A 25140-nucleotide genomic window follows, 5' to 3' on the forward strand; every position below is an offset into this window, starting at 1 on the left:
TTCTGGCTCACTTTTCCCCATGTAAATGAATGGGGGATTTTCAGCCATGAAATTTTTCTTTTTTTTTCCCCTAAAAAATAAATCCCCTTTTTAGCCCAAGGTATATTTATTTGTCTCCCCTTTTAACCTGGAGCCTGGTGTTGGCTTAGTTGTTAGGGTGGCGGCTTGGGATCCCAGGGTCCTGAGTTCAAATCCCGTTGGCTGCTGAATTAACACCAGGGGGTTGACTCAGCCTGCCATCCTTCCGAGGTCGGCGAAATGAGTGCCAGTGTACTGGTCCCGGTGTATGCCCCGGTTAGAATAGGTGTACCATATCCCTGTGTGTCGTAAGAGGCGACCAGGGTTGGTGTCAGGAAGGGCATCCGGCCATAAAACATTGCCTCAAGAAAAAGCCAAACCCCTGCACAGCAGGGAAAAATGGCTGTAAAAACGGTCATTTTTTTATTTCCTTTTAACCTAGGGGCTCTCTATTCAAATAGCCCATACAACAAGATAAAGATTTGTTAAAGGTGATTCTAAAGAAATATCTGAAACGTCTAAGCCTCGGGGCACTCTTTATCAAATAACCAATGCATATTGTTTAGCTCACTCATTGAACCTATAAACATTTGTTCATTCTCAAATTCCTTCAATAGTTTAATTTTCTTTGCACAATAATCCCCATCTAAAATATTGAAAAACAAAACATTTGAATCTTTATATTTTTTAAGATACCCCTTTTGTGCCATTACGAAATGATAAACTTGTCTTAATGATCTCATCTGGCCACCGCCCGAGTTGCAAATCATTTTTGTACATAAACCATGCCAGAAAAAATTTTATGTTTCAAATGTTTTCAGTTCATGCCGTGAAAATGAGGAAGTGTTTTTTTGACACGGCCGTGCTGTGTGAATGAGGAAGTGGTTTTGGACTGTCATGCTGTGAAAAAATAGGAACTATTCTGAGAGACAAGGTCTCGTGTTTATATTTTATCTCAGAACACGAACTGAAAACATTTGAATCAAAACTTTTATGGCGTGGTTTATGTCCAAAAACGATTTGCAACTCGGGCGGTGGCCAGATGAGATCATTAAGAGAAGCTTGTCATTTCCTGTGCCCACACCCAATGATTAAGCAATTTCCTCATCGTTGCTTTATAAGCGGTTCGCCAGACAAAGTTTCTGCCAGACGGGATTTCATTTTTACAACTGAGGCATGGACGATATTTCTTCCGATGAAGCCAACAGCCCACTACAGAGTTGGTAAGTTTGTGTATGCTTTTCTCTTTGAACGATGAAGCAAATGATTATTAATTAAATCATGATAATTCTGATATATATATATATTTTTTCCCTGACAGGGCATTGGAAGAAATTGAGTTCACATATCACGACGTGGTTCATGAAATTAATACTCTTATTGAAGAGATCAATGATTTTAGAAGAGAATTGAAAGACATTTTCAATGAGTGGCATGAAGTCTTATCACGTCCTCTCATCTCGAAGGAATTAAACCAATGGTGAGACATGTGTGTGTGCCTCTCTCTCTGTCTGTCTTTCTACCTACCTCTCTCTGCTCTTATTGAAGAGGCCAATGATTTATAATGACTGGTCTCTGATCTCGAATGAATTAAACCAATGGTGAGGCACGTGTGTGTGTGTGTGTCTATGTGTGTGTGTATGTGTGTGTGTGTGCGTGTGTGTGTGTGTGTGTGTTGCTTTCCCTGTCTGTCTCTTCATCTATACCCTTGACTTATTTTTTTTTTTTCAGCACTATCGCACAACATCAGCTGTTGAAGCAATCTTGTACAACACATGATTTTCTGGAGGTAAATATTTCTGAATTATTATTAATATCACTCGTACAACACATGATTTTCTGGAGGTAAATATTTCTGAATTATTATTAATATCACTCGTACAACACATGATTTTCTGGAGGTAAATATTTCTGAATTATTATTAATATCACTCTCTCTTTAGAATGTCGCCTTATGTTGGTTGCATCATTAGTTTGGACGTGGTTTTGTCAGTACACTGGAATTCATTTTATTGACCTTGAAAGGATGACAGGCTCCTGGTGTGTTAATTCAGTGGTCAACGAGGCTTATTCATATTACCATGTAATTATCTTTATAGAACCTAATTATTATCCACTTTTTGTTTCAAAACAGAATATGGTGTCTGAGTTTCGAAATCACAAGGCATCTGAAGAAGATTGCTGGGAAAGATTGTACATTCTCGCAAATGAATATTTAATATTTTCAATATTAATAAATTATATTTGTTTTGTTTACAATTACTTGATTCTGAATTACAAGAAAAGAATAAAAGAGATGTAAAGGGGGGGGGGGTTGGGGGGGGGGTTTGGGGTTGGGGGGTAGGTGCGCTCCCCCCAACGACCCATCACCCCCTCATCCCATCCCTCCTCCCCATGTGTGTGTGGGGAAGGGTGGGGGTGGGATGAGGGAGGTGGTGGGTCAAAGGTGGGGGCGCACAGGGGGATGAGGGGGGGGGGTGGGGCTTGTGTGGGCGGGGCTTGTGTGGGTGGGGTGTGTGTGGGAGGGGCTTGTGTGGGGCGGGGTGTGTGTGTGTGGGTGGGGCTTGTGTGGGTGGGGCTTGTGTGGGCGGGGGTTTATGTGGGTGGAGCTTGTGTGGAAGGCGTTTATGTGTGTGGAGTTTTCGTGTGGAGCTTGTGTAGCCAGGGCTTATGTGGGAGGGGTTTATGTGGGCAGGGTTTATATGGGCAGGGGTTTATGTGGGTGGAGCTTGTGTGGGAGGGGTGAATGTGGATGAGGCTTATGTGGATAAATGGATGGGTGGAGAGATGGGGGGATGGGTGGATGAGTGGAGCTTGTGTGGATGGGTGGATAATTTTTTAATTAAATAAACACGTTGTGTGTGTGGGGAACTAATTAACTAATCACTAATTATGTGAATATGATGAATATGGGTGGAGCTTGTGTGGGGTTTGTGTGTGTGGAGCTTGTGTGGAGTTTTTGTGTGGAGGTTGTGTGGAGCTTGTGTGGGGTTTGTGTGGGGTTTGTGTGGGCGGGGCTTCGGTGGGAGGGGCGTGTGTGGGCGGAGTCAAAAGGGGCGGAGTCAAAAATTTCAATTTATTGGAGCTTGTGGGGGGTGTGTGGTGGGGTTTGTGTGGGGTTTGTGTGGGCGGGGCTTGTGTGGGCGGGGCTTGTGTGGGTGGAGCCAAAAGGGGCGGAGTCAAAAAATTTCAATTTATCTTTGTCTTTTGTAATTCCTGTGAATAAAATGAACCTAAAATCTCTTCCCCTTCCAAATCATATATCTTATAAGTCCAAGGAACCGTATCTATTACATCAACAATTTTAAAAAGCTCGTTGGTCCATCTTTTCGTATAACCTTTTTCAAAATGAGATTTCCACCTATATATTCTTACGATATCACCAACTTTGAACTTAGGTTTTCTGACATTAATCTCTTTTTCATATTTTAATTTTGTAAATGTTTCTGATGGCTTCATATTTGTTGACGTGTGAATCGTGTCATTGTACTTATCCACAATATCTTGAATAAAAGATGACCATTGTTGTGAACCGAGTTGTGTGAATTTTTTATATAGTCTCTCTTTTAAGGTACGATTAAAACGTTCAACAACAACTGCCTTCCCTTCATTAAAGGTACTGTATAATGTAATACTGTTATTTTTTGAAAATTCATAAATGTCTTGTTATAAAACTCCCTACCCTCATCAGTCCACAATTTTTTAGGTTTTCTCTTACTTTTATTAAATATCTGTTGGAAGGCTAACATAAGAGTATTACCTGTTTTGTTTTTTAATGGTACAACCCACGCATATCTACTCCTCAAATCAATAACGGTTAAAGCATACTTGTACCCCTTATCATTATTGAGTTCAATCAAATCAGCAGACCAGATATAATCTACTTCCTTGGAATAAACTTTCCTTCTCTGAAACTTTGTGAATATTGGTTTATGTAATTCATCAGCTAATTGCTCTTCAGTCTTAATGGCATCATTAGAGCCTATAAGATTTTGAATTTCCAAGTCCAAGTTTCAATTTAGCACTGATCATCTTCTTCACAATGAACCGATCAACTTTTTCTCTCAAGGTTGGATTTTGTATCAGAGACAAATTATACAACATTTCTCTATCGGCTTCATGCTTTTCTTCCAACGTTGTGGTATTCCCATAATCAATATCGTGTCTCATGCACACTTCATCAACTCTATTGATAGGCCGACTCCAGGATTTAGGATTGTCTGCCTCATCTAATCTTTTATCCAAGTTTGTGCCTGGGCCACAGAAAGAATACCCTGGAAGATGTAATTCCCCTGGTATTCCAGTAGTTGTAAATTTACTTCCTGATAAAAACTTTTGGATATCCCCTCCTAGTTTGTGTTGGGAGATAAATTGATTTTTTTTTTGAACCACACACCGAACATATACCTTTTGTATAACCCTGTTATTTTTACTTTTAATATATGAAATATTTTTAGTATTAGTTTTCTTTTTACATTTGAGACAATAACTCATTTATTTATGAGAAAAATTCCTGCAGAGTGCAAAAACCTTTTAGTTTCCAACATGCACATTTGAATCTTGATTTTTAAAACATAAAGAATCCTTAGAAATGCCTTCACTCTCTCCCCCATTTATTTAAGAAAAAAAAAAAATGAAAAACTTGAATTAAAATACCTGTCTTCTCGATGTCAATAGTCTTGTCGAAAGTATTGTAAATAGACTTATCAATTCTTTGTTTTCCTCCTCGGTGGGTTGAGTTATTTTCTGTAATACCCCGAATCTTTTTTTAATCTCACTGGTTTCCATATTTTGATATTTATTTTGTCTCGCTCTTTCCTCCCTCTCCTCCTTCTCTTTCTTCTCCCTCTCCTCCCTCTCCTTCTCTTTCTTCTCCCTCTCCTCCCTCTCTCTCTTCTCTCTCTCCTCCCTCTCTCTCTTCTCTCTTTCCTCCCTCTCTCTCTTCTCCCTCTCCTCCTTCTCTCTCTTCTCTTTTTCCTCTTTCTCTTCCTTCTCCCTCTACTCCTTTTCCTCCTCTACCCTCTCTTCTTCAACTCCTTCCTCATGCCTTACTATCCTTGAATCGCTTACACGCCATAGAATATTATACATATATTCATCAGGATTTCTTGTTATTCCTGTATCCAAAAATAATTTTTTTACAACAGGAAACCAATAAAATTTCTTTTGAATTTCTAAAAGAGCCTTACCTTTTCTTAACTTTATAATTTTTTCATTATTTAACATTCTAATTAAATCTAAAGTTGTCGGTTTATCAACATCAGCATAATGCCAATCTTTTATTGAAAATACCTCATTCTTATGTTGTAGAACATATTTATTAAAATACCGAATACCCTTTTCTTGAAGGTATGCTTGGACACAGAAATGATAATTTTCTTGAAGCCTTCTTGCTGTCATTTATGTATTAGAAATATATGTTAGAACAATATTATGCTACGAAACACCTCCCCATCTTCCCATAGTTAAATCATTTTGTATTTCCTTACTTATTATATATAATCCTGTTTTTTCTGTTTTCATGAGATAAACAAGGGCAAAACCATTATTATATTTACCCTTATTAAATTCTTTTATTTGTTGTTTACTAATCGTAGCCCCACAAAACTCATTCTCGATACCAAGTGGATAATATTCTTCCTTACGAGACTGATTTAATTGTTTCAGGTCTTCGAGGTTAATTTTAAATGACCAATTATACCCTAAATCATTCATATCATACCCCCATTGTTCTATTCTCATACAAACGATACGCCCTTCTTTATAAAAATTTATTTTAATTCGAACTGTGAATTCTGTATGACCTGGAGATAATATCAACACTTCTGTATCTTTGGAATACACGGCTGTTTTATTTAAGGATATATATTGTGATAAATCGCTTAATCTCACCAAGTCATTCGCGTCAGTCGGGCTTGGATAATTTTTAATTTATAAGCATTTTTCATGTTAATATTTTTGGTTATATTATATTTATGTCGTTCAGCCTGTGCCTTTGTGTAATAATTTGAGAAATCAATATCCAGTTCTTGAGATAAACCAAAGATAGAACCATCTTTACCAACATAAGTCATTTATATTAGATTAAAAATAATATCATAAAATTTTTTATTTTTGTTGAGTTGAAATAACACATATAGGCATAATTGGCCACAACACTTGGAATTTAATTCTTGGACTTGAAATGTTTGATAAACACCATTCTGTAAGAATTTTATGACTTCAACAGGTGGTGGAAGACCAAAACTATCAAAATAATATTTGTCTTGACTATTAAAAATACAAACCCAATGAGAACCGTTCCCATTATTATCTTCTAAGTTCATAATAATATTCTTTGTATGTTTCGGCACATTTGTTAATTCATCTCTCATACAAATAACCACATTATGAATTTTTAATTTCTTACAATATTTGACAAGTTGTAAATTTGATGTTGTATTCTTTCCAAATTTTTTCAACCACTCATCAATGCTCATTTATTTATTAGAAAGATATAATCCATTACCTCTTTTCGTTAATTTTACACCTGCTTGTGCTATAGAAGAAAGCATATCTCCAACTAACAATCTCGCTTTATCAGGCAGACCTTCAAGTTTTTCAGCAAAATCTACAATTACACCACTTCCACTAATTTGTTTCTCCAACTCTTTGTTATGTCTTTCCAATTCTTTTTGAGCCTGGAGTTGAGCCTTCCTTTCGTTGGCAGTTTTCACCGCTGTTGAAATACCACCCGTCAATGCTCCAACCGCACTTAAACCAGCAAATAAAGGAATTAGAAATGGGAGAAATCCTCCACTCGTCTCTCTTATTGAATATTTTTTCAACATTGGTTTTGTCATTTTAATTTTAAGTGAGCCAGTGTCATTCAAGATTTTAACCTGTTCTCTTGTGAGAAAAACATCAATTCTTACTGCTCCTTTTCTCTGAATTGTATTAACGTTAATCGTACAAGGCTTTTGATTTTGAACACAAGATGATAGTTTATGAAGATTGATTTGATTAACATATACCCCAGTTGGTACTTTGCCACTCATTTATTTAACAAAAAATTATGTGAGACTAATCATCACACCATTATCTGTATTAATCTGCAATTCTGTTTCTTCCAAAAGCAAACAATATGTATCAACTTCTTCACTCTCTCCTCTTTCAATGTATAGGGAAGTATCCACTCGATTAGACTTTATATTTTCCTTTTGAGCGCTCAGGTCAAACGCATAGATTGTATACAAACTTTTAAATGCTGTCATATCCAAAATAGGTTCTTTATTTCCATTACTTTCACACACCTTTTGGTAAGACTTGTATGCTTCAGCAAAATCATTTTTTTCCCAATTAATTTCCAATCTATCTCGTGGGTAAAATGTTCCATCTAGAGAAACGCGAAGTTGTTTCACCTTAGCATTATCACTCAATGCATTATTCTTATCAGTCGCAGTATCACCATCTGGCTTTTTAAAAATGATCCACAGATATCGTGGCTTTCCTTCCAGAACACCCAAATTCCACGTGTAAGTTGTTTGATTGAGTTTAACGTGTTGACATCTTCTTTTGAGGTATGATACACTGAGTGGTTTCTTTGAGTTAAGTCTTCGATTCAACATCTCTTCTGTTTTAAGATTAGGAGTATATTCACTGATATACCAACTCATTTCCTCAATTACAAATTTATTCTGATCACCAAAAGCACTACCAACACCAAAAAGCAATCGATTTTCATTATCATTCCTTTGTAGTTGAAATCTAATTTTAAGGCCATACAGAACTTTATCATGATCACAAAATCCAAATATACCTTTAAGAGGAACTGCCACAGTAAAACTATTTTCTGCTTTTGTATCATCATTATACATTCCTTTCCTTTGAGTATACCCAGGGTCTGTGTTTGTTCCCGTTGACATATCAGGAATAAAACCTTCGACAGACCCCTTTCCCATTCTATCACTGAATGTATAGAGTGTAAATTTTATCATTTCAGATACAGCAGAGACATAATCAACCGCTTCAACTTCTTGTGTTCCAATATACAAACGCACACTATCAAACATTTTCCAGAAGAAATCATTTACAAGTGTAGCGTTTGTGTTATTCCCAGCCTTAGTGAATTTAAATTTACACAACAAGAAACTTTCGGAGAGATTCAAATAGGTTTGTTGATTATTTATTTCAAAACTTTTTGTACCATTCGTATTCCAGTCTGTTCCAGTTATTGCATTTACCTTGAAGTAATCTTCTTTTTTAGTGGAGTTTGAGATAATAATAGTATCATCCAAATCATAGATACTATCAATTGCTTCCATACTTGTATTTATTTAGGAAAAAAAAGATGTTAAAACTTTTGAAACCCTGATCCAAGTATTTGAATTATTTTCTGTCGTTCTTGGGGGACAACTGAGTTTTGCCTTTCTTAATTTCTTTTATTGCTTGTAATTTATGAGATTCCTTCTGAGCATCTTTTATACTCTTTACGGCACCTGCTACATTTCCCACAGCAGAAGCAGTTGAACCAATTAGATCTTTATGTTTAAGAATAGTTGAACCAATACCCATGAGAGTATCAATTATCCCATCTCCTCTAAATTGATGTCCAACACCCCTTGTCTCTTAGGTTTATAGTATCCTCTACCAAGATACATACCTTCACCCTTGTAGTATGGGGAAAGGAACATCCCATCCCCTGTAATTATTTTATATTTTCCCAACTCGTGTTTCCTCAAAATAACCATCGTATTTATTTATTGGAAAACTTCACGTAGGTGAATTCTGATGGATATAACTTCTCCATTAAAAGAAATCACACGATTATCTTGGTCGGTTATCCTAAAATTTACTCTGTGTATGGTTTTCCTGACACAGGAAGATAAACCAAATTTTTGGGTTCCATATTGAATTTATAACCAATTGGGGTTGAGTATGCGCTGAATGAAAATATTGTATTTGTTTTTTTCCCATCATTATAAGCACCATCAATCAAATCACAGTGAATTAACACCGAATTTATTCCTGAGGATATTTGAATGACATTATCACTGTAAAACGTCCCATTAGTTTCAATCTTTTTTGAGGAGAAACCCAATAACTCTCTAAATGAATTATCAATTGTGAAATCAACCTTGTAGTTATTTTTAACTTTAATCGTTGATTTTGAAGTATGTTTTTGAATGTTTATAACAATATTTTTGGTTCATCACCCTGTTCTTTCATAAGACGAGCAATTTCGGAAGATATTTGAGAAATCTCATATGCTCCGAATTTGAGACTGTTATCGTTTTGTATCCACTTCCTGGATTATAACTAAACTTGTCATTTTTCTCGGTTATATTAAATAAGGTATTATAAGTTTCCATGGACAATAAAGATGCCTCATATTCTTTTTGTTGTGTCAAGTTGTAGTGGGTATGGGAATGAAGATGTGTGGTCGCTTGTTGTGAAATTGAAACTAAGGATTGTGCTTCTCATCTTATTTAATATGAGATAAAATGTCTTTATATTGATATTTATTAATTATTTTCATGTTCATCAACTGGTCTAAAATGGCTGATGCTTCATTAAAACAATTGTTATTTCCAGCCTTCTTACTGCCTAACAACAATAACAGTCTATTAACTAATTGCGATGGGTCATTTGGAAGAAAACTAACACCTGAACCAAGGATACTTAAAGCCTGAATAATGTGTTTCTCCTTCTCATTCTTCCTACTTTTACCAGAAAGAATAACCTTATAATTTAGAGTGTTCAGCAGATCAATATATACTCTATCATCATTATTTTCCATATCCAATGGTTTATCAATATACTTTGATTCATCCCTCACAGTTGAACCTTGTCTTCCATCTTTTGTGAGAAGAAACATTAATCTTGGAGTTAGTTTAACAGGGGTTGAGCAGAACCCAAGAACCTTAATTCATCATTAAATATCAATACCTTTTCTTGAACAAGATGAAATATTGCTGATTGTTCTGTTGGAATGAGTCCTGCTTTGGTTTTTGAATCCGCTGAATATTCATTGTTTTTGAAGAGCATTCACAATATAATCAGGGGGTCGATTAATCTCTTCCAGTTGTTGAAATAAACCTTCATCATCATATTCTAATTCTCCTAAATGCTCTAATTCTTCCTCCGTCATTTGACTGAAATCTTTTAACATTTGAAGTTTTTTAGGAGTATATTCTACCGTGGGAAATGTGGAAACATCTTTCATTTTTCCTTGGGAAGTTTTTAAAAGTGGTTTAAAAAATTTCTCTTGTTTTCTTTCAAATGCTTCTTCGCCCGTTAGTTTCTGTCTGCGTTTCTTCTTTATGTCTTCCTGCTGTTTTACAACTTTTGAAACCAACTCTTGATGTTCCCTAAATCTTCTTGCTCTTTCTTTCGCATCCATTTATTTATTGAAAAATATCATTTAATATCTCATCTTGTTTCACAACAATATATTTATATTTTTCAGTCGTGTGTTTCATGTAATCCCCAAATTCCTTTTTACTACATAATGTAGAACAATTGTCTCTCCAAAAATTGTTTATATCTATTGAATTTAACTTGAATAAAATAAAAGTATTAGCATTGTTTCTGATGGAACGACGAGGAAGCTGAAAGTACGATTGACTAAGATAAATACAATTACAAGAAGAATGTCTCCCTCTTGTGTAGTAGCTGTCCATTACCGTTTGGTTTCTCTCATTAACACAATCATCAAAGATAACGAGGTTCTTTTTGGATTTATCCAAATCTTGGGGAGACGGTATATCATCCGTATTATCACTCAGAATACAAGTTATCGGTTTTGATTTCTTTTTACATCTCTGTGTATCACAAAATAGTTGTATTATATCTTCAATGTTAAAATCATTTAGGTTTTTTGAAGTTTAAATAAACCGATTATATCTTCTTTTTGAAGACCAGCATTAAAACCTTGTGAGAGTAGTTGATACTCTGGTTGAAAACTCGACTTTGTGAAAATTATTAAATTATCATAATCTAAAAAGTTGGGAGTGAGGAGCATCTTTAAAAGTAAGCAGGTTTTTCCACATCCACTTGAACCAACTATGAGGCATCTTAATGAATTTGGGAGATTTTTATGGTTGTCAAATTTTATCTTATTTTCCCAAATAGGTAAAAAATCATTCATTTATATATTTGGAAAACAGGTTATTTAATTTATTCTTGGCTTTTTTCGAAATTCTATATTTTATCCTAAGTTCAGGTTTAATTTCAAGATAATCCATTATTTTATTTATGCAATATCTTGTGTTGATAGTTTCCTGAAAATGACATCCATGAATAAGATATATCAACAATCCTTTGAACGTTTCTCTAATACGTTCAGTTTCTTCCCTTGTAAGGAAAGGTGTGTTCTCACCCTCGTTCTTTACATTCATTTCTCGAATCAATCTTGTAAAGTAATTCATTTTTTGGTGTAAATCTAAAAGAATTATTTTCCTTTTTATATTTTTGATTATCATTAATTAGAAGATAATCACAGAATATACATTGTTTATAGGCTTTTGACTCTGTGTTTAATCCCGTCTTTCACACGCAGGACAATTCTCAAATTTGTCATATGGAGAATCATGGAATTCAAGAGGCTCAAAATCGAGTAAACTATTCATATTTATAAAGTAAAACTTTACTTAAACTGAAATTCATCTTCGATATCATCTTCGATACTTTCAGAATCATCTATACTTTCATAACTATCATTTGAACACAAACTCTCGGTGTCATAACTATCGTTTGAATGCAAACTCTCGGTATCATAATCACTCTCATAATCTTCAAAATCTTCAGTTGAATATTGGCTCATTTAATTAGTAGAAAAAACATTACCATCGATATCGATATACATTTTTTCATTAACAGATTCAACTGCTACATTTTTTATATTAAAGGTAATTTTAAAATGATCCTTAACTACAATTGAACGAAATGTCATTTCACCTGATATATTAACATCCTTTATTTCATCAGGATTTATATCTTTAGGGTTGTTGAAAAAAATACAAATTTCTCCTTGCATATTACAGATGGTCTTATCTTTTCTTTCTAAAGCTTCATCCATAAGGTTTTTATTTTTTGATACCTTTTCTTGTTTCATTGCTTTTTCTAGTTTTGAATATATTGCCAGAAGGAGAGGAGAAACTTTTGTTAGAGATACCTTAATTGATGTTCTTCCAGGTATACTAAAAGCCCTTCCACTGAAGTAAATTGAAGAACTCATCATATCCACCATAATTGTTTTTATCCAATAGTTGTTATATTTATCTTTGTTCAATTTTACATCCTTGACATATTTCTCAGCATCTTTAACAAATGAAGAGATTGATTGAAACTTGTCTTTTGTGTCTTGAAACATTGTATTTATTAAGTGAAAAAGTTGGAGGATAAAATGGTTTTAAGCACAGATTCACCTGTAAAATAAACGAAATTTTCATCAAGAAAATTTTAGTTTAAGCACAGATTCACCTGTAAAATAAACGAAATTTTCATCAAGAAAATTTTAGTTTAAGCACAGATTCACCTGTAAAATAAACGAAATTTTCATCAAGAAATTTTTAGTTTAAGCAAAGTTTTATTATATAAATATGGTGAATACAACATACTGCGATGTTTGTAATCACGAATATAAACATTATAGAAAACACCTCCGAACCAACAAACACACATTTAATCTATTTCACAAAATATCCCCTCTTGAGTTGGAAAGAAAACATTGTGATACCTGCTCAAAGGATGTTTTGAAGAGTAGTTATAATAGGCATCTTCAATCACAAAAACACAAGAAAAATGAGTTTAAAGTAAAGGGAGACTATTATATTGAAAACACTGATGGGGCATTTAAAGGGCATATAAAAATAAGGATTTTTCAATTTGGAGAACCCGGTCCATCATCAATAATTGAATCAATTGAAATAGTGAAACCTGATGTTGAAAAATTTATTAAAACATTAAAAGAAATGAAAACTTTAAAGTTTTATATGGGAGTGAAAATGAATATGAAAAGACAAGATGAAGAACAAACTCCTTATATGAGGACAGATCTTCATTTTATAACATCATTTCAAGATTTTTTGAATAGTGGGGTTTATGAAGAACTATCAAGACAAGAGGAGGATGTTGATAATACAGTGGTAGGAAGTGGATTCAATATTAAAAAAATCATCTTTTTAGATGTACACATTCTAAAATCAAACCCTCTTAAAGCTTCTTCTTATATTGAATTACCAAAAGAAATAAAACGAAAAGAAGGCAGTTGTTAATATTAAGAATAATGATAATAAATGTTTTCTCTGGTCTGTTCTTGCTCACTTACATCCACCAAAATGTAATTCAGAAAGAGTAAAACAATATATGAAATATGAGAATACCTTGGACATTAAAGATTTTAATTTCCCAATGCCACTAACAGATATTCCTAAATTTGAGAAAAAGAATAATCTTTCTATTAATGTATATGGATTAACGGATACAAACAAAGTTCAAATATTAAAAATTTCAAACAACTATAAAAATGAAGAAACACACATTGATCTTTTATATTTTAGTGTTGGAAATAATTCACATTACACATACATCAATAATTTATCAAGATTAATCTCTTCTCAGGTATTCAGAACAGCAAACAAAATATATCCTTGTAAGCGATGTCTTAATTCATTTCATACAAAAGAACGATTAGAACAACATTCAAAATATTGTAGTAATCATAAATCAGCTGTAATTACAATGCCTAAACCTGGTGAAAAGATTTCTTTTGAAGATTATAATAAATCTATCATGCACCCATTTGTGATATACGCTGATTTTGAATGTATCCTTAAAAAGATAAATACTGCTTCTCCTAATCCAAAAGAACCATATACAAATAAATATCAAAAACATATTCCTTGTGGTTTCTGTTATTATATCAAATCATCTGTTGGAGAAAAGTATAATAAACTTGAACAGTATAGTGGAAAAAATGCTTCACAAGAGTTTGTAAAACGATTAGAAAAGGATTGTATAAGACTAAGTAAATTAATGAAAGAAACAAATGAACCGATGAAATTAACCATAGAAGAAAAATTAGAATTTAGAAAGAACAATATCTGTCATATTTGTGAGGAGGAAATTGAGGAGTCTAAAGTTAGGGATCATTGTCATCTTACTGGTAAATATAGAGGTCCCGCTCATTCCTGTTGTAATCTTAATTATAAATTACCTTCTTTTATTCCAGTCTTTCTTCACAACAGCGCCAACTATGACACACATCTATTTATAAATGAACTTTCAAAAACACCAGGGAATATTTCTGCCATAACAAACACAAGTCAAAAGTATATTTCATTTACAAAAATGATATTCACAAAACCTATAACTCGTATAAGGTTTCTTGATTCTTACAAGTTTATGGGAACGCCACTAGCCAACCTCGCATCAAATCTAAGCTCCACGGGCTCTTTTCCAAATCTTAATTCATTCTTTCCAAAAGAGGAAATTCTAACTAAAGAGGAAATTCAGATTAAAGAGAGAATTCAAAGTAAAGAGGAAATTCTAATTAATGGGGAAATGAATGAAGAAATTCTTACTGAAGATGAAATTCTAATTATACACAAAATTCGAACAAAGAATGAAATTCTAACTAAAGAGGAAATTCTGATTATAGATGAAATTCTGATTAAAGAGGGAATTCTAACTAGAGAGGAAATTGAAACAAGGAATGAAATTCAAAGTAAAGAGAAAATTCTTACAAGTAAGGGAATTTATCCTTATGGTTATATGGATTCATTTATGAGATTTAAAGAAACACAACTTCCTTCAAAAGAAAGTTTCTATAATAACCTTTATGAAGAAGAGATAAGTGAAAAGGAATATAAACACGCACAAGAAATTTGGAAAATATTTAAGATAAAGAACCTTGGAGAATATCATGATTTGTATCTAAAAACAGATGTTTTATTGTTAGCTGATGTGTTTGAAGCTTTTAGATCACTCTGTCATAATAAAAATTGTTATGGATTAGATCCTGCCCACTATTTCACAGCTCCTGGTTTAGCTTGGAGTGCAATGTTGAAAATGACAAAACAAGATATAGATTTAGTCAGTGATGTAGATATGCTTTTGATGATTGAGAAGTCTAAGAGAGGTGGAATATCACAAGTATGTTCAAAAAAGATATGCTAAAGCAAATAATAAATATCTTCCAAATTATGAGAGTGAAAAAGATAGTAATTATTTGATGTACTTTGATGCTAATAATTTGTATGGATGGGCAATGTCTCAATCTCTGCCTTATGGTAAATTAGAGTGGGTGGAAGAAAAGGATTATGAAAAGGCTTTGATGAATATTGTTATTTCTTCTCAAGAGAAATTGAATGACAAAGAAGAAGGTTATTATTTTGAAGTTGATTTGAAGTACCCGAGTGATCTTCATAATAAGCATAAAGACCTTCCTTTTGCATGTGAGAAAGAAACCCCAAAGAAAGAATGGTTCAGTGATTATCATAAAAGTTTTAATATTAAAGGCAAATCAACAGAAAAGTTATTAACAACATTCTATGATAAAGAGGGATATGTTTTGCATCAAAGGAACTTGAGACAATATTTATCTGCTGGGTTGAGAGTAGCTAAAATTCATAGAGTTTTAAAATTTAAACAAAGTCCTTGGATGAAAAAGTATATTAAATTCAATACAGATATGAGAACAAATACAAAAGTAAAATTTGAAGGGAATTCTATAAATTGATGAATAATGCTGTCTTTGGAAAGACAATGGAGAATGTTAGAAACAGGCAAAACATTAGATTTGCAACATCTTGGAAAGAAGCTTCTAGATTGATAAATAAACCAAGTTTTGAGAGAAGAAGAGGTTTTCAGAGAACTTTTCTGCTATTCATATGAAAAAGGAAAGTATTGTCATGGATAAACCAATTTATATTGGAACAGCAGTTCTTGATTTATCAAAGATATTGATGTATGATTATTTGTATAATGATTTAAAGAAAGAGTATGGTGAAAATGCTTCATTGTTGTATATGGACACCGATAGTTTTATTCTAGATATAAAAACTGATGATGTTTATAAGGATATGAAGAAAAACATTGGAGTATATGATACAAGTAATTTTAGTAAGAAGAGTGAGTTATTTTCAAAAAAGAATGAAAAGGTTATTGGTAAGTTTAAGGATGAGTTGGGTGGAAAAGTAATGAGTGAGTTTATTGGATTGAGAGCAAAGGCATATGCTTATAAGTATGGTGATCAGATTGATAAAAGGTTAAAGGGAATAAAGAAATATGTAATAAAGAAATCAATAACTTTTAGAAATTATTATAATTGTTTGATGAATAACAAAGAAGAATATAGGAAAATGAATACAATAAGAAGTTATAAACATAAGATATATAGTGAAGAAGTAAATAAAAAGGCATTAGGAGCCTTTGATGATAAGAGATTTATTTTAGATAATGGAATAGATTGTGTTCCATATGGATATTGTATGATAGAGTGTATAAAATAGATTGTGTTCCATATGGGTATTGTATGATAGAGTGAATAGAATATTGTGTTCCATATGGACACAAGTTTTAACGATGGGAAGATGGGTTAGGGTTTTTAAGGGCTTCCGCCGCGTTTTTCACAATATATAAATGGTCGAACCAAGTATTAGTCAAACTAAAGAGTGGAGAAAATCTCAGTCTTGGTATATAAATGGAAAACATAATGAATGTGAAAAATATCAAATAAGTCTTATTGAAAAAATATCTAAAACAAAGGTAAATAAAACAAATATGCGAATCAATTTAAAAACCAATAAGTTAGAGGATGTAAAGAAAATAATAAATATGTTTGAATGGACTGAAAAATTTGATGGTTATCAATTGAACAATGGAAAAATAATTTACTACAATATCAAAATGATATGCAACTCAGGAGGTGGTCAGATGAGATCATTAAGAGAAGTTTATCATTTCGTAATGGCACAAAAGGGGTATCTTAAAAAATATAAAGATTCAAATGTTTTGTTTTTCAATATTTTAGATGGGGATTATTGTGCAAAGAAAATTAAACTATTGAAGGAATTTGAGAATGAACAAATGTTTATAGGTTCAATGAGTGAGCTAAACAATATGCATTGGTTATTTGATAAAGAGTGTCCCGGGCGTTAGGCGTTTCAGATATTTCTTTCGAATCACCTTTAACAAATCTTTATCTTGTTGTATGGGTTATTTGAATAGAGAGCCCCTAGGTTAAAAGGGGAAATAAAAAAATGACCGTTTTTACAGCCATTTTTCCCTGCTGTGCAGGGGTTTGGCTTTTTCTTGAGGCAATGTTTTATGGCCGGATGCCCTTCCTGACACCAACCCTGGTCGCCTCTTACGACACACAGGGATATGGTACACCTATTCTAACCGGGGCATACACCAGGACCAGTACACTGGCACTCATTTCGCCGACCTCGGAAGGATGGCAGGCTGAGTCAACCCCCTGGTGTTAATTCAGCAGCCAACGGGATTTGAACTCAGGACCCTGGGATCCCAAGCCGCCACCCTAACCACTAAGCCAACACCAGGCTCCAGGTTAAAAGGGGAGACAAATAAATATACCTTGGGCTAAAAAGGGGATTTATTTTTTAGGGGAAAAAAAAAGAAAAATTTCATGGCTGAAAATCCCCCATTCATTTACATGGGGAAAAGTGAGCCAGAACCAGTATTCTTACCCTACTTATGCCCAATGATAGTCTAACTTATGCATAGCGCGGCAGCGTATCGCCGACGATCACGTGGCGTAGGCTATTCATAGGCTGCGGCTCGACGATTCAAAGCATAACCGCACTCGACATCGAAGTCTGAAGCCACCGTCACACCTTGACGTTTTAGCCAGCGTATGCCGATGTATGAAAAATTGCCGAACGAAGCTGGCACACGTCGAATACGTTATGGGTAAGTTTTGTAGACGTTAAGAGCACGCTGGCATACGTCGTAGTACGCCGAGGTACACAAATTTTCCATGCTTGAAATTTTTTGACGTATGCCAGCGTATGACTAACACGTTCCGCATAATGCTGGCCATAAGTTGTAGGCACATTACGCGATCGTTGACACATGTCGACACACGTTACTTGTAAGTTACTCATAAGTTGAAACACGTCGAGGTAATGTTTAGCATACCTGAAACTTATTTCTAACCTATGAGTAACGTGTTGTAGGCACGTTACGCGATCGTTGACATACGTCGACACGCGTTACTTGTACGTTACTCATAAGTCGAAACACGTCAAGGTAATGGTTAGCGTCAGTGTTCCAGACTCCCTGTTTTTTCTTTTTCTTTTTCTTCGGTATGACGGTGATGTTGACACTTCAATTTCTAGTGCGGTTATAATATAATATAATTAATAGGCTGCCGCTCAACGATTTAAATCATAACCACACTAGAAATCGAAGTGTCAACATCACCGTCGTACTGAAGAAAAACCCCCCCCCAAAAAAACCGGGGAGTCAAGAACACTGACGCTAACCATTACATAGACGTGTTTCGACTTATGAGTAACGTACAAGTAATGTATGTCGACGTGTGTCAACGATTGCGTAACGTGCCTACAACACGTTACTCATAGGTTAGAAATAAGTTTCAGGTATGCTAAACATTACCTCGACGTGTTTCGACTTATGAGTAACTTACAAGTAACGTGTGTCGACATGTGTCAACGATCGCGTAACGTGCCTACAACTTATGGCCAGCATTATGCGGAACGTGTTAGTCATACGCTGGCATACGTCAAAAAATTTCAAGCATGGAAAATTTGTCTACCTCGGCGTACTACGACGTATGCCAGCGTACAAAGACGTATGCCAGCGTACTACGACGTATGCCAGCGTGCTCTTAACGTATACAAACGTACCCATAACGTATTCGACGTGTGCCAGCGTTTTAGCCAAATTTTGCAAACGTCAGGCATACGCTGGCTAAATCGTCAAGGTGTGACACAGGGCCTTAAGAAACAAACATAAAACTGAGTATACCTCTATTAAATTTTATGACCTGATCAGTTGAAATCCAGAAAAAAAAATATTGGTTTTGTATGAAGACTCAACTTTGAGACCCCATATATTTTTATTGACCAATCCCAGAAGCTTGATTTTTTTTTTCCATGTAATAACTGTATGGTAGTAGTATTCAAATACATGTTTACTTTTCTGAATCAGTCATATATAATACAGTCATGATCCCTCAAAAATTGAACATTTTCATTTTTCCCAAAAATTCAGGTGAGGATTGCAAATATATGACAAGGTATACCACTTCAAATTGTTCACCATTGGAAAGAGCATATTCAAGTTTACAAAAGTGTCAAATATCAAAGTGGTATATTTTTTTTAAAATATGCCTGGTGTTGGCGCAGTGGTTAGGGCAGTGGCTTGGGATCCAAAAGGTCCTGAGTTCAAGCCCCATTGGGCCACTAAATTAATACACCAGGGGGTTGACTCAGCCTGTCATCCTTCCGAGGTCGGCGAAATGAGTACCAGTATACTGGGCCGGTGTATACCCCGGTTAAAATAGGTGTCCCATATCCCTGTGTCGTAAGAGGCGACCAGGGTTGCGTCAGGAAGGGCATCCGGCGTAAAACATGTGCCAAATCACTATGCGGATCATACTGATGATCCGCTGTGGCGACCCCTAACGGGAGCAGCCGAAAGAAGAAGAAGAAGGTATTTTTTTAAAATATATTTTCTATTTTTTAAAAACTGTTGTTAACACAGTCGTGAATACATGAAGTGTGTGCATGGTGTGGGCACCATGGTAATCATGAATGATTAGTTCTATGATTCAAATTAATAATACAAAAATATATCACATACTGCAATAACAATGTAATAAAACATTTCACGTAAATGATTTGAATAGGTCCTTGATCTGCTTTTCAAAGTCAGGTGCGAGCTTGTACTGCCTCCCAATTGACGTTAGGGGAGCATCAATTACTTTCATCACATGGACCAAAGGAACCCAACAAATGTCCTCCCTTGAATGTAACTTTATACACTGCTGACATCAGCAGATCAGCCACTATTCCTGAGTTCTATTTTTAGCCCCAGCCAGATGAGTTAAGCTCTTGCTATTTACAAATGAGAAACAAATAATTACAAATTCAAATTTCAAAGTATTGTGTTCATGGTATCCTAATAGCAGATGATATGTATGTACATTGTATATACATTATACATGTGTGACACATATGTACTACATGTAAAAGGACTGTTCATTAAATAGCACACACATCGCGCACAGCACCGGCAGAACATCATTTATTCAAATATTTTTAAAATATTGATAGAAACATTATACCTCATTGAAATGTTCGACTTAAGTTAAATTGAATATGCTCTTTCCAATGGTGAACAATTTGAAGTGGTGTACCTTGTCATACATTTGCAATCCTCACCTGAATTTCAGGGAAAATGAAAATTTTCAATTTTTGAGGGATCATGACTGTATTATATATGACTGATGAAGAAAACTAAACATGTATTTGACGACTACTACCATACAGTTATTACCTGAAAAAATTTCAAGCTTCTGGGATGGGTCAATAAAAATATATGGGGTCTCAAAGTTGGGTCCTCATACAAAACCAACATTTTTTTCTGGATTTCAACTGATCAGGTCATAAAAATTAATAGAGGTATACTCCGTTGTATGTTTGTTTCTTAAAGAACAGTTATAGAAGAATAATCTCTGAAAATTTCAAGGCTCTAGCATTAATATTTAAAAAGTTGTGGGATTAAAAGTAGCCGTTCATTTTGTGATGCTCACAACGACCATAAAAATAGGGCCACAGCCACATTTTCAACCCTCAATATCTCGGAGTTGACCGCATCTATGGACCTAAAATTTTACGCAGCTTCATTTTGATACCTGGGAACTATTTTATGAAAGTTTAAAGTAAATCTGAGGGGGTCAACTGGGAGGCCCCCGGTGATATGAGGTGGAATGACTCAATATCAGGATATGGTTGCAGTGTAAAAACGACTACGCTTGCAGCCCAGTTAACCACAACAAAGAAGAGCAATGGAGACAGGGCCTAAGAGCAGCCATAATGGAGTCCTGCAGGCGGTGTGGTGGAGCTCACACTTAAGTCTTATCAGCAAAAGTGGCTTCCCTCTAAACCAATCGTGAAGATCACTGCAAGAACAGTATCTCGCCTGGGGCACTGATCAACCACAAATTCAAGCGCAGCATAGAATGTGTCCTTCATGGTGAGATCACTTGCCTCAATTGGTGCATATGCAGAAACCAGGGAAACAACACCCAAGGAGTGATGAATCCTTAGTTTCATAATACGCTCGTTGACCGGACCACCAGCAACATCAAGGATGGTAGCATTGAAGGTACTCCACAACTCTTCAGGATTTCCCAAAGCACCCAAACCCCCTCCCCCTCCCAAAGTCCCCACTCAGTTTATTCACAAACTCCTCAGCTACCCTGTTATCCTTGAGCTTGTCAACATTCAGCCTATGCTGGGTTGGTACCATTCTCCTGGACAATTATCATTGGAGTCAGCTTATTGGACACAGCAACAGCAACCCCTTGGGCATGGTAAACATCAGAGTGACCAGACCAATAGTAGGTACAACTACCCGCCATTATCTCACCACTATCCAGTCTCCAAATCTCAGAAAGTGCTGCAATACCAATGTTCAAACGCTGGAGCACAGATAACAGAGACTGGTGATCATCCTCTCTTCGGGATAGGATATTCCAGGTACCCACCCGAAGGGACCGCCTCAGGTTAACCCAAGGAGACTGCTGTCTGGTGGATGACACCTCAGCACTTCTCCTCCAAACACCACTGCAATCTGACCCAGGAAGTTTACCCCGTGTTTTTCCTCCTATCATCGAGGAATGGGGGTCCCGAAGACTTTGCCCCAATCTCGTCATCCAGAGAGCTGCCATGCTGAGGGCAGCAGCACAGGAGTTACTCCCACAGAGTGGGTTTTCAGATTTATTTGCGTTTGTGTTTTGCGGAATGAAGTCGTTTATGGTGGCCAGAGTGTAAAATCCTGCCACCAGCCTCCAAAAAAAAGTAACTCAACTGCAGGAGGATGTAAACAGACACAGATGAGCACTCGACATGGATGACCGTTAGCTTACAATGAGTTCCTCCGCCCTTTGTCAGGTTATATTTTGTTTTTTTATTCCTGCTGGGTGGATGTCCATATCCATACACCCTCCTCACCAGGAAACCTGGTGAGGAGACGGTTGAGTCGCCGACAACCTGACCATGAAGCAGGTTAGTACAGGTTTACATGAAGCAGTGGTACCTGAAGCAAGTCACAGATCTGATCTGACCTGACAATAAAACAATGCAGAAATCAAGAAAATGACCAAGTACCAAGAACTCAAAAATGAAGTGAAAATACCCTGGAATCTTGTACCAGTGATCATCGGAGCAATTGGAACAATGAAGAAGAACCTTACATAGATCTTAAAAGTCATCCCTGGGAATATTAATACAAACAAACTGCAGTTGGAAGCTGTCCAGGGTTCAGTGATGATCCTCAAAACAGCCCTCAGAACAAAACTTTGAGAACATAAATTCAAGGCTTGTTCAATGAATTGTGCCCCCCCCCCACCTCCTTTATTGAAACCTTGCTAGATATGGCTTATTGAAACCTTGCTAGATAAACAGATATTTTTAGACCTGGGAGGACTCCGTTCCACCTCCTGAAACCCGCATATGGAGATGATAACCAAAAACACACACACCTTCTACTGACACCCCCACCCCCCTTTTCGAAGAACAAGAACAAGAACAACAAAGTGCATGTTTGTGCTAAATTATAAACGATGACTTCTTTAACTGCCCCAATTATTCACAACTTGTGGAGTCAGTCGGGGAAAGTGTTTGTCCCAAGTCTTTCACAAATCGGATGATCAAGCCCGATGTTCAGATGAAAGCAATCTGGAGAGGAATTTGTAATCTGCTGAATCTGCCGGCAACGACTCACCTATTCTTGACAAAACACACCATATAATCTTTAACCTCCACCAACGAATGCCAGGAGAGGGACAACTGCTTTAACGAACATCCAAGGAAGGGCACACTGAGATACACAACACCACTCCTACCCCCTCCTTCCCCCATGCAAGACACCAATCTGACAGTTTATATTCGGGTTGAAAAGCGAACCGAGACAAGACAGCTCGGAGGTTAGCAAGACACTACTGCACCATCTTGTCGGAACATACAGAAAACCAAAACTCTGAGCCTCTGACCACATACAAAGCTTTCGTCCACAGACTGATGGAGTACTGCTCTCCCCTCTGGGCTGGTGATCCTGCCTCTCACCTTTCTCGACTTCATGCTGTGGAAACCAAGGCATTTAGGATCATTGGTGTCTCCCGCAATGAGGCTCAGTCTTTGGGTCTTTCACTCTGACCGCAGGAAGGTAGGTGGTCTTTGTCTTCTACCGTCTCTTTTCCAGCCCCGCCCCCTCTGCTCTGTCTGCGATATGTCCCCCGCCCCAAATTTCCGTTGGGCACTCAAGGTCCGCCAGCAACCCCCTTCTAGCAAAACTACCAAAATCAAGAATCACTGCTCACCTTCACTCTTTCATTCCTCTTTTTCCCCCCATCTTTGGAACAAACTCCCACACTCTCTTCAATCCCACTCTTAGCTCCAGGTCTTCAAAACAGCTGTTCACCACCACCACTTATCTTCCCCCATCCAAAACCACGATCTTTTCTACCCCCGTAAATCCACCCAAAACCTACCTCCTTAAAATTGCCTGCTTTCCTTCCTGAAAGTCCCTGTCATGTCAGAACCTGACAGTCCCTGTCGTGTCAGAACCTGACAGTCCCTGTCGTGTCCATCTTGTTTACCGTGTACCCGACCCCATTCCTCTTCCTTCCACAGAACTCTTCATGTCTCTGTTCCCCACCATTTTGTCCTTCCCTCTCCCACCTTGTTGTACGTTCCGTGTGTTAGCTCTCATACGAGCCTCGACATTGCATGAAATAAATTTTTTAAAATAAAAAATAAAAATAAACTCAAAGACTCCACTGAGGAAGCAAAAAAGTAAAGGGTTGAAGGAGTTGTGTTCTGTGGTTTGGGGAGGGTTAGTAGGTGTTCGGGATTCTGGTCAATCAATTCAGGAAACTTTACGCACAGGAAAGTAACGGAGGCAACACACCTTTCTGTCGATGCAAACACGTGTTTATCACTGGGAGTGAGGGTCACCCAAGGAAACGAAGAAAACTTCAAACACTTCACCGCAGTGCTTCCTACGGTGAGGATGGGACGAGGAGCAAGTACACCAATCACCTGTTTGTGCAGAACAGGACCTGTTCATCTTCGCCTTCAGGTATTGGGAGATTTAACAACCTACAGGTGTAGATGAGCATCACACAACCATCCGTAAACACCCGATCAGGAATTCACATGAGATCGGAAGACCATTAGCCGAGCGAAACGCACCCCGTTCCATTGCATCCGTAGGGTTTTCCTCTTCACTCGATACAAAGTAACCGACAGGACAATTGATGTCTGAGGAAGAATTAACATCGTGCCCTAAAAAGACAAAAAGCAAATTCCATGTTACGCACTCTTCATGCTTGCAACAAGAAGTCAAAGACGTTGTACTCCGGGTCGATCAAATCAATCGAGAGAACACTGAAGAGGACATATTGACTTCACTGCAAGACAAAAAAAGGAATATATATATATATATATATATATATATATATATATATATATATATATATATATATATATATATATACATACACATATACATACATACAAATACATACATACATATATATACATACATATATATATATATATATATATATATATATATATACATATATATATATATATATATATATATATATACATACATGTATATACAGTGGGGAGAACAAGTATTTGATACACTGCCGATTTTCCCACTTACAAAGCACGTAGAAGTCTGTAATTTTTATCATCGGTACACTTCAACTGTGAAAGACGGAATCTAAAACAAAAATCCTGAAAATCACATTGTATGATTTTAAAATAATTAATTTGCATTTTAATGCATGAAATAAGTATTTGATCGCCTTCCAACCAGTAAGAATTCCGGCTCTCACAGACCTGTTAGTTTTGT

General features: G+C 36.0%; 1 protein-coding gene and 1 long non-coding RNA gene across 4 annotated transcripts in view; one reads left to right on the forward strand and one right to left on the reverse strand.

Moving 5' to 3' along the window:
* RTTN (rotatin) overlaps positions 1-25140 on the reverse strand; it is a 317466-nt gene that overhangs the window by 248413 nt on the left and 43913 nt on the right. For all 3 annotated transcript variants that reach the window (XM_085886669.1, XM_085886670.1, XM_085886671.1), the window contains exons 5-6: positions 24468-24560; positions 24184-24274 (exon numbers count right to left, since the gene is read on the reverse strand). In XM_085886669.1, coding sequence (XP_085742795.1) covers positions 24184-24274; positions 24468-24560 — 184 coding nt within the window. The remainder of the gene's footprint in view (positions 1-24183; positions 24275-24467; positions 24561-25140) is intronic.
* Positions 512-2324, forward strand: LOC147025575 (uncharacterized). The gene is made up of 3 exons (XR_015059579.1): positions 512-1498; positions 1750-1807; positions 2153-2324. It is a non-coding gene; the product is annotated as an uncharacterized LOC147025575 (long non-coding RNA).

The sequence above is a fragment of the Eptatretus burgeri genome, chromosome 6, assembly GCF_056783735.1.
Source record: "Eptatretus burgeri isolate ZD-2024b chromosome 6, Ebu_testis_v1, whole genome shotgun sequence".
Classification (NCBI taxonomy): domain Eukaryota; kingdom Metazoa; phylum Chordata; class Myxini; order Myxiniformes; family Myxinidae; genus Eptatretus; species Eptatretus burgeri.